This window comes from Oryza brachyantha, chromosome 1 (genome assembly GCF_000231095.2).
Source record: "Oryza brachyantha chromosome 1, ObraRS2, whole genome shotgun sequence".
Lineage (NCBI taxonomy): Eukaryota > Viridiplantae > Streptophyta > Magnoliopsida > Poales > Poaceae > Oryza > Oryza brachyantha.
Window position 1 is genome coordinate 19,081,364 of NC_023163.2, and position 16,006 is coordinate 19,097,369.

Consider the following 16,006-nt stretch of genomic DNA (forward strand, 5'->3'; position numbering starts at 1 on the left):
TCCAAAATAGGGGCAAATGGTTCATTCGGTTCAAAGAAGAGGGGCAAAAACGAAAACCCTAAAAAGGAGGGGTAAAATCAATATTAGATTTGAAAATCAGGGTAGAAATAAAATTGTCCCTAAAATATATGCTCTTCGGAGCTTATGGTATTACTAGCTAAATACTCATACTTTGCTGCGGAGAAATATGAATTATACGTATGTTGGTATTGTTTAGAACTTGTATTTTAGAGATGAAATAGAACCAATTCATACGATTATTTTTAAATATTATATTTATATATATATTTATTTATAAAGAAGTAGTTGATAAGAAAATATATAATATGGTCGATAGATTGCCACCACCATTAGTGTAGATATTCTACATATTTTTTTAAGTTTTATCACAACTCTGACTCGCATGCAAGCAACAGTCCTGATTTAACTCGGGCCCATGCCACCCCTTGTTCCAGTCGATATCCATTTCTCGGACCAAACCGGGCCAGAATCATCCCATCCTGTGCATGTCCAGACGCCATATGCGCCCCACAGCCCACCTATCTGACTCTGACGAGAAGATACACCGCATCCGTCCCGGGCCTCCCGGCGATTCTCCACAAACTCGACCACGCGCAGCGCAAGCCTGCTCAGCCCGCGCGCGCTCTTCCTTCCACCCATCCATGCCTCTCCCCTCCACCCAATGCCGCCACCGCGCCTCGCCACCGTGCAACACCCCGCCTCCGTCCCCGCAGGCCAGTCCCGCCGCCGGCTCCACCGCCGCGGCGCAATGCTCTCCGTCTCCTGCTGCCGCGTAGCGGTCATCGCCTCCCTCGTCGCAGCGGCCGCGGCCACCGTTCTCCTCAACTTCTCCCTCCCATCCTCACCACACGTCTCCGCCACGGACTTCGCCGGCAAACTGTCCATCGCGATCTCCCTTCCGCCGCCTCCGCCGCTGCCGCCACCCTCGTCGTCGCGTCCTCCAGCACCCGCGGCGCCGCCTCCTCCCGTGCTGCAGCCGCCCGCTGCAAGGCCACGGCGAAGAGAGGTAGGAATACGCGCATGCATGTCCGTTTGTTTCTTGGTGCATTTTGTCCGATCAAGTTTGTTGTGAATTTGACGCGTTGGTGATCAGCCGTCGTACTGGAGGATGGCGCCGGAGGAGGCCCTGCGGTACGCCAAGAAGGAGATAATGGCCGCCGCGCCGGTGGTCGACGACCCCGATCTCTACGCGCCTCTCTTCAAGAACGTCTCCCAGTTCAAGAGGTAACCACGTTACACAGGAATTAATGGTTGCATGCATGCGTTTGCTTCTGCTTGACGGAATGATGATGCAAGATGGTTTTTTGAGGATTCAATATTCCGAACGAAAAAAAGAAGTCAGAGAAACCAAGATTTAGGTTTTAAGAACATCTTAAATTTTAAGAAATTTTCAGTGAGATTTTGAAATTAAAATTCGAATGTCTCCTCTTTCTTTCTTTCTTTCTTTCTTTTGCGGGATCCACGATACACTCAAATTTTCGATCAGTCCGAAGTTGTGAACATATCCGCATGTTGCCCATTTACGTTCCTCATGATGTAGTGTTTACCTTAACATTTCTACATTTTGGACAGATTGCACCACTGAAAATTCGGTATGGTGACTAAGCTTGTCATAATTGTAGCGAAATGTGATCATCCAGGAGCTATGAACTGATGGAACGGATACTCAAAGTTTACATTTACCAGGACGGCCGGAGGCCCATCTTCCACACGCCTCCGCTCAGCGGCATCTACGCGTCCGAGGGCTGGTTCATGAAGCTCCTCAGGGAGAGCCGGAGGTTCGCCGTCGCCGACGCCGCCAAGGCGCACCTCTTCTACCTGCCCTACAGCTCCCAGCGCCTCAGGGTCTCGCTCTACGTGCCGGACTCCCACAACCTCAGGCCACTGGCCGCGTACCTCCGCGACTTCGTCAAGGGCCTCGCCGCCAAGTACCCGTTCTGGAATCGCACCGGGGGCGCCGATCATTTCCTCGTCGCCTGCCATGATTGGGTGAGCCAAGACCTTGAATCTTATGGTTTCTTTGGCGATTTTGATCCGGTTTTGATCCTGTTTGGTTCTTGGGCGATGCCAGGGAGGCTACACGACGACGGCGCATGGCGACCTGCGCCGGAACAGCATCAAGGCGCTGTGCAACGCCGACAGCTCGGAGGGGATCTTCGTTCCAGGCAGGGACGTGTCGCTCCCGGAGACGACGATCCGGACGCCGAGGCGGCCGCTCCGGTACGTCGGCGGGCTGCCGGTGTCGCGGCGGCGCATCCTCGCCTTCTTTGCCGGCAACGTGCACGGCAGGGTGCGGCCGGTGCTCCTCAGGCACTGGGGCGACGGGCGGGACGAGGACATGCGGGTGTACGGCCCCCTCCCGGCGAGGGTGTCGCGGCGGATGAGCTACATCCAGCACATGAAGAACAGCCGGTTCTGCCTCTGCCCCATGGGGTACGAGGTGAACAGCCCCAGGATCGTGGAGGCGCTCTACTACGAGTGCGTGCCGGTGATCATCGCCGACAACTTCGTGCTGCCGCTGAGCGACGTGCTGGACTGGAGAGCCTTCGCGGTGGTCGTCGCCGAGAAGGACATACCGGACCTGAAGAAGATACTCCAGGGGATCTCGCTTCGCAAGTACGTGGCCATGCACGGCTGCGTCAAGAAGCTGCAGATGCATTTCCTCTGGCACGCTAGGCCACTCCGGTATGATCTCTTCCACATGATCCTGCACTCCATTTGGCTGAGCAGGGTGAACCAAGTTGAGCTCCACGAGTAGGAAACCGGCTCGCATCAGATGGTACCGTCAGAGAAATGTTCTTGGTTCGGCGTAAGATTCTGTCCATTGTGAAGACGCGCATAGGGCTGATCTATTACATATACATACTACTGACGTTTGGATCTACATTTAACCATTTGATTTATTAAAAAAATTACATATTTATTAATTATTTTTTGGATTTGTTTTATCATTAAAGAAATTTTAAGCATGAATTATAATTTTGTATATTTATACAAAATTTCTGAATTAAAAATGGTTAAAGATAATCCAAAAGTTAATATCGTCGAATGAAAAAAAAATCAAGGAGTAAGTTTAAGACCGGAAGCAATCAAACGAGAACCGTACATAATAGTGGTGTCAGAAGACAGCAGCGTCGCCATCAGCTTATGTTCCTTTTGCCGGACGGGGAATAGTATCCAATGCAAACAGCTAGTCTTACGGATATGAAGAGAGTAACATGTACTCTTAATCCTGTGCTTTTTTTAGATAATGGAATAACATTCCGGTCTTTGCTCAATGAGCTACGGCCAATTATTACAAAATCCGTGTATGAATAAGTTTCACACACACTGGTATAGTGTAGAGAAACTCTAAACTGAAAGACACCAACACAAGATAAAATAACCCTTAGTTACTTAATTCTATTCGAGAATCTCCATCCGAAGTTAGCAAAAAGGTGCATAATCGTCGACTTTAGTTTACGACATGCATCATTTATTAACTTATATTATCATCATGCCTTTGTAGTTGGGCCCAACCCCGAAGCTAATATGTTGCCCTGAAAAGTACCTGCAAATAAGATTTTGATGGTGTTTTATCAAAAATCATATTATTTCTGGTAAGCCAAAGAACCCAACATATGGCGGAAGCCCCTACAAGAATAATTTTCGTAACTTTTTTGTTGACACCCACCAGCCAATTCCCAAACATATGAGAGATACTTTTTGGTGGGTATAATCTAAATGAGAATTGAATTGATCTCCAAAGAAATCTAGAAAAATGACAATATAGGAAATGATGGTCAATTGTTTCTTTTTTCATACAAAAGCAACATCTTAGATCCTGTGCTATCTTAGATATTACAGATAATCACGAGATTACATATGAATGTAATGTACTTTACAGAACTAACCCATTTTATCCTACATTTTATTGTTCGTGCGCAAATGAATTCCTGATCATGATCCTAGACGGTTGTATACTGTATATTTTGGCGCAAAATTTACACGATGGAAACTAGTAGCATCTTCAATCAGCTTGAGATATGACCGTGCGTATCAGATCATGCTGAAGAGATTAGCCGTGGAGATGAGGGAGTTGGTAGCAAGCCCGATGAACGCAATGAAGGAAAACCACACCGCGCTGCTGATCTTCTTGTTGAACGGATCCTTGCCGAACCTGGACACCCACAGATCGTTGCGCGACGCAGCCGCCGACGAGGCCGACATGAGCATATACGCCAGCACCTGCGGTGAGATTCTGGAAAGATGAGATGATCACGAGCGGCAAAACCCCCCTGCCTCACCCTGCTTTGCGATGGCGTAATTCGTCTGAAGGATGAGAAAACTGGGCTTTGCCTGATCCAGGAAGAGACTGAAGTAGTAGCTCGACATGCTCCTGAAAATAAACCTTGGCGAAACAAGGCGGCGGATCTCGCCGACAGCCTGCGCGATCGAGTAGATGCAGACGACCACGTTCACCCCGACGGCGTACCTGCCATTTTGGTATTGTGCATTTGGGGAGAAAGAAGTTATTAAACCACCAAAAGATCAAAGGAAAAGCTCTGTGCCTCTATAGTGCAGAGCTAAGCGTTTAGGAATGCAGAGAAAGCACATTAGTTTTCTGTCTGAACCTTATACCCTGTCTGGGGAGCTTCTGGCGGCGAGAGTTTCTCACAAAATCTATAGTAGTCGGAAGCTCTTCTAAACAATAGTTAGATTACGACAACATGCAATCGTAGAATTTGAAAGATAAACTATAATCCATAAACTGGAAAACTCAGTTTTTTTTTTCAGATTATAAGAAGCTGAGCTCCCCAAACAATGTCTTAAACTGTAAGCGACCTGAGCCAAAATAAGTATCTCTATCTCAAGGTTTTTAAAATTTCTTAATCTTCACTCGAAGCGCAACGTACGTAACATCAAACCACGATAAACTCTGGATTTCACCTTTCAAGCAGAGCACGTGAAAACTATGTATTATTGAACTAGGAGCACCGAGTATGACGTCCCAGAACCAGGATCCACGTTCGTGTAACGAAATTGTGCGCTAAACAAGCCATTACCGGACAAAAATTCCTGAACAATCAAATCAGTAAGATTGACTAGAATTGAATTAACCCCAATAGTTGTAAGGCAGCAAATGAGTCTTGAATAAAGGGGAAAAAACACACCCCCAATAAGTCAGAAACTAACTGCTCCCACAAGTACCAACTCCCATAACCGTCAAAACCAGGACAAAATCCGACAAAAATTTGAAAAAAAAAAAGGGGGGGAGGATCATGTAGGGAAGTGATCGCTAACCTGTACTGCTCGTAGCGGCCGTAGCGGTCGCCGTCCCACCCGGACGTCCGCGCGCTGGCCATGAGCGAGAATGACACCAGGCTGAGCACCGCCGTGGCCACTCGCAGCGTCGCCGACGTCGTCCTCCTCTCCCCGACGGCGGCCACGGCCGCCACCTCTGGCGGCACCTCCCCTGCGGGCATCCCGTTCCCTGCCGCCCCTGGCAGGTGGTCGAGCTTGGCGGTCTTGCTTTGCAGAGGCGACGTGATGGCCTCCTCCTTCGGGTCGATCGGCATCGTGATCGCCGTCGCGACGGGCGGAGCCGGCGGCTTCAACGCCTTCGCGTGCTTCGGCGTGGTCTGCCCGCTCTTGCTTTTGGGCGTGGGCGTGGGCGTGGACACGGTTCCGGCCGCGGGAATCAGTGGCGACGGCGGTGTAGGCGACGGGGACGGGGACGGCGTCCGGACGAGACGGTCAATCGCCAGGTGAAGCTTCGGAGGGGGCAAAAGGCGTCCCGGTGCCAGCGCCGCCGTCGCGGCGCCATCTTCACCGTCGACGGTGGGAGAGCCCTGCGCCGGCGGCAGCGAGCGGTAGGACGATGGGTGGAGCCGCACCGGCGAGAGCTGCGGGCTCTTGGCGGCGGCTCCCGATCCCCCGTTGACGCCCTCCCCTTGCTGAGGCACCAGCGCTTCGTCCCGCGCCTCGTCCAGCGACGGCGGCGGCGTGTGGTACTCCTCGCGCGGCGTCGAAGGCGCCGACTCCAGAAACGGCAGAGCCGAAGCCGAGGGCGAAGGCGAAGGCTGCGGTGACGATAGATCGGGCTCGGGAGGCGGCGACGCCGGCGGCGGCTCGGGCACGGGAACGGGGGGCGGCGGCCTATCGGGGGCCGGGGTCCGCGGGGTCTCGCCCATCGCGCGCGGCGTGGACGTGCCGCGGGGCGGGAGCGACAGGGGAGGCGGGCGGGCGGGATCCGACGGGAAGGATGGGCTCCCCGTGCTAAGTAAATACGGGGGAGAGGTTACGTGTTGCTTTCCACGTTTTATATTGCTCCTTTGCCCTCCCCCTCCCCCCTCCCTCGCGTTGCACTGCACCACGCCACGGCCACGCTTCGCTTTTGCGCACGCTTTTCCCTCCCCGCGCCGATCCTTTCTTCCTCCCAAGATTTTTTTTTTTGCCGTTGAATCTCACGGTGGTTTCTCTGCGACCCGGCGTCGTCGCCGGCATGTGTTGCGTTGCTTGCATGGGTTTCCCCAAAACGAGGGGCAGGACATCTGGAGTGGACGTGTAACCGAACGCCTTCTTGAATCGCGTCACTGATCTTGGACAAGTGTTGTATGTTTGTGCTCTCTTTTTTATATATTTTTAATCTTGACAGAATTAGAACACGCGTGTGATGCAAGTTAATCAGATCATGATCAGATCTAGGCGGCGACAGAATGCTGGCATGACGAAATTATTATCCGTAAATAATTGCCTTGTCCTCGTCGTGGTAGGCGATTTGGAGCCATCTTTGAGGGCTACAAATTAAGGGTCAAAACGATTGTTTGATAAGGAGCGAAATGGATGGGGAGGTTTGTCCAGGAAAAGACCATAGTAGACAGACACCATGAAGACGTACGATTGGTAGTAGTTCGCACAAAGGGCCGCTAATTCACCCGTCTTAACATGATTTTGTGGGCCCTGTACTCAACATAAGTTGCTGTCAGTGTTTATTTTTTTTTGCTGCCTTGGCATGTATGTCATGCACCTTGAAAACTATATTCATGCAAAGAAATGAGTGCTGAGGATAATCACTGCTAAACAAATGGTGTAGATCGACGAGGACCACTATTAATTTAATCAATCATAGCATCGGCTCTAAACAACAACAAACAGTATTAGCGATGGCATATAGACGGATTCTTTTTTAGCACGACATAGAGAGGGATTTCGGGAGCGCACATATATATATATATATATATATATATATATGTGTGTGTGTGTGTGTGTGTGTGTGTGTGTGTGTGTGTGTGTGTGTGTGTGTGTGTGTGTGTGTGAAGAATATAGGTGCCTTGAACAGCTGAACCAGAATTTAATAGATGATGTTTCACAGGGGGGCCCGCGAAAAGGTTGTGCTTTTATTTAACATGGAAGAAAAGAATTAGTTCAAAGTGGACTTGACAACAGCAAATGTCACAGCCCTGTCGCCAAGGCTCCCCAGCAGATCTTGCTATTGCTAAAACTGGTGGAGATCGTTCAGATCAACACGTAGTCGATATATCAAAGTTGTCTCAAATATCAAGAATCCAGTGCCAAAATACTTGAGACAAAAAAAAAAGGAGTCACTTGAAGAAGAGAACGGAGATATACAAAGTCAGGCAAATCAGCAACTGTCCAAATCCATGCCTCTGTTAAAGCAACAAGTAGACGTGTAGAGTGCCAGTTCGGCAGCAGATTAGTGCTAAAGACGCTCAATACATGGAGCATAATAGAGTTGCTTTTGAGAAAGAAGGGCTTTTACTGGTGGGGTTTGCTTATTGCTTTTTCCTTTTCCTCCGTATGGTGGTCAGGTCGTGGCAATGGCATGCACACCTTAATGGTTAAGGTATCTCAAGCAAGGCACAATCTTGTGCGACTTTTGGAAATGACTCATGCCTGCACTAACCAAAGGATTAACTTTGACGATTAGACCGCGTCAGAAACTATGTAAAATGCTCACTTGCCATGAACTTAAAGTACCATGAATAAGGTTCATCCCATCCTCTGCTGCATTCCAAACTCTCCTTGTGTCGCACGTGTTTGTTATTATCAGTGGGAAAACTGATGCAAACATATATATAAGTTACATCCATGGAAAATACTGGATTTTTGGTACTTGCAGATTAGCAGCACTATGCCTAAATTTGTTTTTTACATACCACAGGTCAGCTGAAGATACAGCCGTGTTGAAGTAACAGAAAAAATCTAATAGTTACTAGTGGCTCTCAATGCTGGGGCAGCATTGCAGAGGATCTCAGTCCCCCTAACAACTGCATCGTTTTATACTTTCATGTCTTTGTCAAGCTGTTCGGCAATATCTATGAGAATTGTAGTACATACAGTACTTAGCTCAGTCCCTCTAAGAACTGCATGGCTATATTCTTGCATGTCTTTTTCAAGAGATTTGTTCCGGTCCATTAAATAGTACCTCGAGGTACCGGTCCACAATTGAATCAGCTAAAAAATGCTGAGTAGGATGTGTATGATTAGATCCAACGATCAGAAATGATTTGGTATTGCGAGGTACCGGTATCTCGAGGTACTTTTGTTGGACCGAAGCAAATCTTCTTTTTCAAGCATTCTCCAATATCTATCAGGATTGTAGTACCGAACTTACCGTTTATAATCACAAGGCGACTTGAAATTTCTCAGGTACACGGAGCAGTGGTAGCTGATAGCCCCCAGGCTCTCCCAGCTGTCCACAGGCAGCCATCTGATCATCCCCTCTGCTGAGACGAACAAATACAACAAGGCCATCTTGAATTAAAATATTGCGGAACTCAATAATTTTCTCATCAGGAGTGGGCTTGAATTGCGACCCACAATGGGGATTGAAAGAGATGAGATTGATCTTGCAAGGGATCCCATGAACTAAATCAACTAGTCTCTTCGCGTCATCCACACTGTAAGCATAGTAAATCCACAGAAAAATTCAGCATACAAGAGGTAACATATTTTATTGGAAGGACATAAAAAAGTTATTTCCATGACAGACAATTAATTCCTAACGAGTTACATTAACATTAACCATTATTGCCTAAATTTTTGCTGGCCTATATGTGATTATCTGGGGAAAACTTCCAAATAAGGGAAAAAGGAACACAGGCATTAAAAAAATGTATTTTATATCTCAACTAAAAATATCTTTTTATATAATCTATATCGAAGACAACCTCATTATATAATCGGCCAATTGCCACAAAGCAACAACAATCAGGAAAAAAATGTATAATCCAAATATCACTCACCTGTCATTCACACCAGCAAGCATGACATATTCAAAAAACACTTTATACTTCTTTTTCAAACGAAGTTCTTCTCTTAAAGTGCCAAGAAGCAAGTTGAGATTGTACTTTCTGTTAATAGGCATTATCCAGTTTCTCACCTGAGAAGAAAAAATATTATAGGATTATAGAAAACGACAGAAAAATGCCAAACTACTTTTACAACAGAACTAACAAAGCTGGATTTCACCTCATCATTTGTTGCATTAAGACTGACAGCCAGTGAACAATTGGATTCATGCAGGAAACGTTTTATCTGGGGAACAAGGCCACTTGTGGAGACAGTGACCTTGCGAGGACTAAAATGAAGGCCCTGATCATCAACCATTATAGCTGAGGCTTTTAGTACATTGTCAATATTATGCAATGGCTCACCCATGCCCTGTAAAGCATTAATATTAATGGAAGATTGTAAAAATATCCTCAAGCATTGTATGAACAAATGCAAGGCAAACTGGCAGTTAAATGCTATATGCCAGTGAATATTAGATATATACACACCCATGAGGCCATGAGCATATAGTTAGACTTACCAACACAGTTCTCCAAAACGATGCAATAAGTTAACAAGAAATTGAATTTTAACATCAGTGAATATTGATGCCATTGAGATGGAATACAGACAGAAGTAGGGTGATGCTGTAAGAAAAAAACAGAAGGCATAAAAACAGATATATAAGACTATCTTGACGATTGTGGTATATGGTATAACATTAGGAAATTTTTTTGACAATTCAAGAATATTAGCATGTGAAATGTATATATACTGATTCAAGATGAAACCTACAAATTGAATTATATTAATTAACTACACAGTCAGCTGCTCAGTTAACAACCATAAAAGGTAGTCATTAGTCAACATGAAGAATATGCTTACCATAAATACAACATTTGTAATGGATCCAAATTCATCTGAAAATAGTCTACGAGCAAAGACAACCTGCTCAACAATCTCAGCTGTAGACAAATGCTTTCTTAAGCCCATCCTACAGACATCACAATATCACATAAAAATAAAAGAACTGCAAAATTAGCAATACACAATCATATAAAAGGTAAGTGTTATCCAAACAAAGAAAGCAAACCTTCCAGTGAAGCAAAACTGACAATTCATTGCACAACCCACTTGACTGGAAACACAGACAGTTGTTCTGCCACTAGCGCAAGGAATGACAACTGTTTCAATCACTGATCCATCTTCAAGAGAGAACAGTATCTGTAGCATTCTGTGTTCCAAAATCAATATCTGAAGACACTAGAGAAGGAATAAGTAACACCGAAGAAACTACCTTTCGGGTTCCATCTGATGCATTAAGAATATCTTTCACCGTTAATGCCTTGAGATCAGCATGATCTGTTACCATTTTCCTGAAGTCCTTGTTTAAACCTGGACGAGTTAGAGGCAAAAGACCAGAACCACTCAACTAAAATTACACCAAGGAAAAGAAACACAAGATAATTGCTGAACTTACTTGTAGATTGCAAATGACTGAAACACTCGAATATACAATATAGATCCATCGTAGAGATTTAAGCTCTGGTAAAGTTACTAGCTTTTCTTATTAAAAATAAATTCTACTCAGTATTTGATAGCAAAGCCAATCATCTACATTAAGGCCGCGTTCGTTTGTGTCGGGGTAAGTTAACTTACCCCAGCACGGAAAACGTAGTAATAGATTAGTACATGATTAATTAATTATTAATTATTAAAAAAATATAAAATAGATTAATATGATTTTTTTAAAACAACTTTCCTATAAATTTTTTTTGCAAAAAATACACCGTTCAGCAGTTCGGGAAGCGTGCACACGGAAAATGAGGGAGATAAGTTAACTTGGGGGGTGAACGAACGCTGCCTAAATCATTTATGTGGAGGAGGTTCTGAAAATACCACTAATGAAACGTGACTTTCCGACTAATACCATTGCTAAGTTAGATGGCAGGCCACTGGTTTTCAATCGGCCCACCAAAAATGTGCTGTTACGAATTAAGATGAATTTCAAAATTTTTCCTGTTTACATAACGTAGTAAGAGATCATGTCTATATGTTAGGCCGATCTCAAACACAGATGTTGATGTGGCAGAAAATGAACGAACAAGCATAATCAGTGACGAACCTAGAACAGAAATTACCGGGGGTCTAATACATACTAATTATCTAATTTTTTTACTTGTACACTAATTAATATAATATAATTTAGTAAGAATTGGATAATTTACCCGGGTCCGAGGACCCCCCCGGGAGGATGAACATAGGTTCACCCCTGTGCATAATGCAACAAGTACATGCAAATGACTTAAAGAGTAGCTTTTTTTTTTTTTGCTTTAGAGCAACCAGCCTACTTGTAAATTATAATTTATCAGTTCTCATGTAAACAACTTTGCTGACACATCAAAGTCAGAACTCCTATATAGAGCTGGATAACGAGCCAGCTCGGCTCGGCTCGGTCCAGCTCGTTAAGATAACGAGCTGGCTCGGCTCAGCTCGTTATTGTAACGAGCTAAAAACCCAGCTCGGCTCGGCTCGTTATAAAGCTCGAGCTGGCTCGTTAGGCTCGTGAGTCATTCATAAAAAGTTAACCTAAATAATTTTTTAATAGGTTATACAAGCAAATTTTTATTTCAAACATGCAAATCATATGAAATTATATTTAAATATTAAAGTTTGAACCAACAAATCATATAGTGAACCTATAAAATACTAAACACATGCATTCCAGGATAAAATCAATGAACACCGGTGAATCTTGTGTCTTTGGTCTAGCTCGTTAGGCTCGCGAGCAGCTCACGAGCCAATTCGAGCTAGCTCGTTATCTCTAACGAGCTAAAATGTTAGCTCGGCTCGTTAGAAAAATGAAACGAGCCGAGCCGAGTTTCTCACGAGTCGAGCAAGCTAACGAGCCACGAGCTTTCTGTCCACCCCTACTCCTATAGCATACTACTTAGTGGCTGTTTGGATCCAGAGACTTTTTTATAGTCTCTTGTCACATCGGATGTTTGGACGTTAATTAGGAGTATTAAATATAGACTGATAACAAAACTAATCACATAAATAAAGGCGATTTTATTAGACAAATTTTTAAGCCTAATTAATCCACAATTAATAAATGTTTATTGTAGCATCATATTCGCTAATCATGGGCTAATTAGGCTCAATAGATTCATCTTGCGAAATAGTCCAGAGTATGGGGTGGGTTTTATTAATAGTCTATATTTAATACTTCTAATTAATGTCCAAACATTGTGACAGGTACTTAAAAAAAAGTTTTGGAGAAACAAACAAGCCCTTAGTACTATCTACTTGGCACTTGGCATCCATTTCCTTCTGGATTGCATCCGTAATAATCTACACGCATGCGCGGACTTACACCAGTGCAGTATACATGTGTTCTCAAATTGGTAATAGAGAAACTAAACTGGTGAGTGCCAAAATATAACGAACATAATTCATGGCATGAGAGCAACAACTGAAACCTACCAGCCAGCTCGTCGTGGCTGTGCGCCCATACGTTGTTCCCGTAGAGGCATTTCCACAGCATCATGGCCTGCCCTGGCCGGAAGCCCTGAGACCGCGCCCATTTCTGGAGGAAAACCGCTCCAAATCAGCTCACCGAATCCTCCGACGACGACAAACAAGGCCAACAACCGACAAACGGATCGACGGAACTCGTAAGCCGAGAGAAACAACTCTTACCTCGAGCTCTGGGTAGTCCATCCCCTTGAGCATAACCTTCGAGCCGGGCTCGCAGCGGGCAGCGGAGGGGGGTCGGCGGATCGCGGAGAAGAGGCGGCGCGAGGGCGGAGGGGAGGAGTGGCCGCGGAGGGAGGAGGCGCCCCACCGGAGGAGAGGCAGCGCCGCCGCCATGGGATGGGAACAGTTTTCGTGAGCTTCTCGCGGCTGGGGATTTTTTTTCTCGCCAGAAAAGTTACATGGATGTATCTCTCGATACGGCCCAATACTACTTCTTAATACTAAAAGAACGGCCCAACTATGTTTGCTCGGCCTTCTGTTCTGCAAACGGCAACGGGCCAGATGGTCACCTTCTTATAGGCTTAGGACGTTTTGGTTTTAAGATGAACCTTTACCCAAAAAACTGTGGTAGTCTCAAGCTTTGTGTGATATTTGGTTTAAAGACGAAGTATTAAAAGTCTGACCTTACTCTTATTCAAAACGATAAGAATTGTGAGACCAGAGAAGTACCAAAATTTGGTAAAGTAGAATTGATGATTTTTTTTGTTCATTGCTAGTAATTTCTAACCACAAGAGAAAAAACTTTAGGTAATGTTAAGATTCTGTCAACAAATAAATTTTGAAGGAGTGTCTGGTTTGGTAATTTTGGTAGGGGAACAGACCAAAGTAGTGTTTAGTTCTACTGCCTCGATAGTTGTATGCTTCTGTAGTCGACTGATAATGCCCAGAGGCGAACAAAGCAGCGAGCATCGTTTTCTCTTGAGAATACATGACCACTTGTCCTATAGATTTTATTGGTTCTTGTGTTCGAACCGGCTGTAAGTTTATAGTCCGCCTCTCATCTCTCCTACACCTTAATATTTAGTTGGCTTACAGTTTTGCTATTATACCTGCTCTAAGAGAAACACAATGTTTATCTGGTCAGTGTTTTTAGTCTATCCCTCTCCTTTTTATAATTTTTCAATGCACGAGGCTCTTTCCTCTTCTCCGAGCTAATTTTTTTTCATGTTGGCTAGTTCAATTTTAAACTAACTAGCGTTAAGCATTTCCATATAGACGGAGTACAATAAAAAGCAGATCTTTAAACCTACTTAGAGCATCTCCAATAGAATGTTAATGTTTTACTTTTCAAAAACTTGTATTGGGTTTATCTAAAAAAATATTGAACATAAAAATTACACAGTCCTCCAACAGAAATCTAAAAATGAATAACTTGTATTAGGAACACATATTTATTTTCCAAATGTAGGATGCAAGTGAGCTAATTTTAGGTATATATAAATATTAGAAATTTATTTGGTAATCTGTTGGAAATATATTTTCTAACTCAATTCCCAAAATCTTATTTTCAGGATTTTTTAGACATCTATTGAAGGTGCTCTTTCTAGTTGAGAAGGCATGCCTCCAAATAAAAATTTTGCCCATATTTTTTAGTGTAAAGGATGAAATTTCAAGTAGAAATTTGTGTTATTTAAGTTGAAAGGTCTAGATTTAAAATAGATTTTTTTTCGTATTTGAATCGATGGTTAGAGACTTTATAATGAACCGTTTTTGAATGGTTCTTTTGAGAGTTTGATATCTGTGTAGAAAGTTCGTGGATTGAAGTTGAAAACTTCAACTCCCATGAGTAGACAGATTTGGGAAAAAAAATTCAATGTTTGAAGTCACGGTTGCGAGTTTTTATTTCATAACCTGAGAGTTTCCTTTTTTTCCCCTCACGCTAGATGTAGGGATCTTCAAGGAGAGGAACTAGTTTGCGAGGTTTCACCTTTACACAATTACACCTGCCAGAACTTTTTCATGGTAACGAGTGTCTGTTCGTTAGGATTTTTGCTAGAAAACACATGACAATTTTTTTTTGATAAGTGAACTAAACCATCTTTTCTATGGTAGCACTTGGTCATTTCTTTTATATTTGGCAGGTAGGTTTATTGCATGAATATTTACACACGGCAGAAACATGCGGAAATTTTTTATTTTTTTTAAACTTTTTTAATAAATAATTTTATTACTAAACCTTCAGGAGATATATTTTCACCGTACGAATCTTTTGTCCACCCCATAACATTGGCGTGACGAGCTAAAAAGATTTATTTAATAAAAAAATTTCAAACTTGCGACCGTTGTGATATACTTTCAGTCTTTCACCCTTTCTCATGCATAATCATGAGTTGATCACATCCAACATTTTGGCGTTTTTGTTAGAAAACCAAGTCCTTAGAAGATCTATCATTTTTTTTTATAACCAAGGTCACATCTACCCATATAAAAATCGGTTGTTCACATTAATTTAATGTTTCTTTTGTTTTCTGTAATTATCTCTCTTTTCTGTTTCTATTAAAGTTGTACGTTAAACTTTCAAATCTGCTCCTCCTTTCCAAATAAGGGGGTGTTTGTTTCTTCGAACTTTCTTTCTGTCCATGTCACATCGAATACGTAGACACTAATTAGAAGTATTAAATATAAACTATTAATAAAACTCTCTCCATACTCTGGACTATTTCGCGAGACGAATCTATTGAGCCTAATTAGTTCATGATTAGCGAATGTGATACTACCGTAAATATTTGCTAATCGTAAATTAATTAGGCTTAAAAAATTTATCTAATGAAATAGCCTTTATTTATGTAATTAGTTTTGTTATCAGTTTATATTTAATACTCCTAATTAACGTCCAAACATCCGATGTGACAAGTGACTTAAAAAAATCCCTGATTCAAACAGCCACTAAGTTTATCTTTCTACTTACATTTAGGCCACGTTCGGCATGCCCACAAGGTAACTAAGCTCCTCTCGTTTTCTGCGCGCACGCTTCCCGAATTTCTAAACAATGTATTTTTTAAAAAATTTTCTATAGAAAAGTTGTTCTAAAAAATATTAATCTATTTCATATTTTTTAATAATTAATTAATCATGTGTTAATATATTACTACGTTTTCCGTACAGGTATAAGTTAACTTATGCCCCCTTTACCAAACGGGGCCTTAGTTGAAAAGAAAAACTTATTTTG

At 43.4% G+C, this 16,006-nt stretch overlaps 3 protein-coding genes across 6 annotated transcripts; 1 reads left to right on the forward strand and 2 right to left on the reverse strand.

The window, feature by feature from the left end:
* The first annotated feature begins 682 nt into the window (after window positions 1-682).
* Window positions 683-2,893, forward strand: LOC102701589 (probable glycosyltransferase At5g03795). The gene is made up of 4 exons (XM_006644356.3): window positions 683-1,027; window positions 1,115-1,245; window positions 1,662-2,010; window positions 2,093-2,893. The coding sequence occupies exons 1-4, from the start codon at window positions 683-685 to the stop codon at window positions 2,777-2,779; spliced, it is 1,512 nt and encodes a 503-aa protein (XP_006644419.3). The 3' UTR covers window positions 2,780-2,893.
* An 840-nt stretch (window positions 2,894-3,733) lies between these two features.
* LOC102699274 (CASP-like protein 4U1) lies at window positions 3,734-6,344 on the reverse strand. The gene is made up of 3 exons (XM_040520160.1): window positions 5,305-6,344; window positions 4,360-4,495; window positions 3,734-4,248 (listed from the first exon to the last, which is right to left on the reverse strand). The coding sequence occupies exons 1-3, from the start codon at window positions 6,192-6,194 to the stop codon at window positions 4,060-4,062; spliced, it is 1,215 nt and encodes a 404-aa protein (XP_040376094.1). The 5' UTR covers window positions 6,195-6,344; the 3' UTR covers window positions 3,734-4,059.
* A 1,040-nt stretch (window positions 6,345-7,384) lies between these two features.
* Window positions 7,385-13,225, reverse strand: LOC102699556 (dual-specificity RNA methyltransferase RlmN). 4 transcript variants are annotated; one of them, XR_001551814.2, is made up of 10 exons: window positions 13,000-13,225; window positions 12,784-12,886; window positions 10,595-10,692; window positions 10,391-10,521; window positions 10,183-10,291; window positions 9,496-9,687; window positions 9,270-9,406; window positions 8,639-8,924; window positions 8,002-8,082; window positions 7,385-7,917 (listed from the first exon to the last, which is right to left on the reverse strand). XR_001551814.2 is itself a non-coding variant. In XM_015843736.2 (9 exons), the coding sequence occupies exons 1-8, from the start codon at window positions 13,168-13,170 to the stop codon at window positions 8,648-8,650; spliced, it is 1,218 nt and encodes a 405-aa protein (XP_015699222.1). In that variant the 5' UTR covers window positions 13,171-13,225; the 3' UTR covers window positions 7,385-7,917; window positions 8,639-8,647. The 4 variants fall into 4 exon arrangements, 1 of the variants encoding a protein (XP_015699222.1); XR_001551812.2 differs by having other exon boundaries at window positions 8,002-8,924; XR_001551813.2 differs by having other exon boundaries at window positions 7,385-7,922; window positions 8,002-8,924.
* Window positions 13,226-16,006: the final 2,781 nt, after the last annotated feature.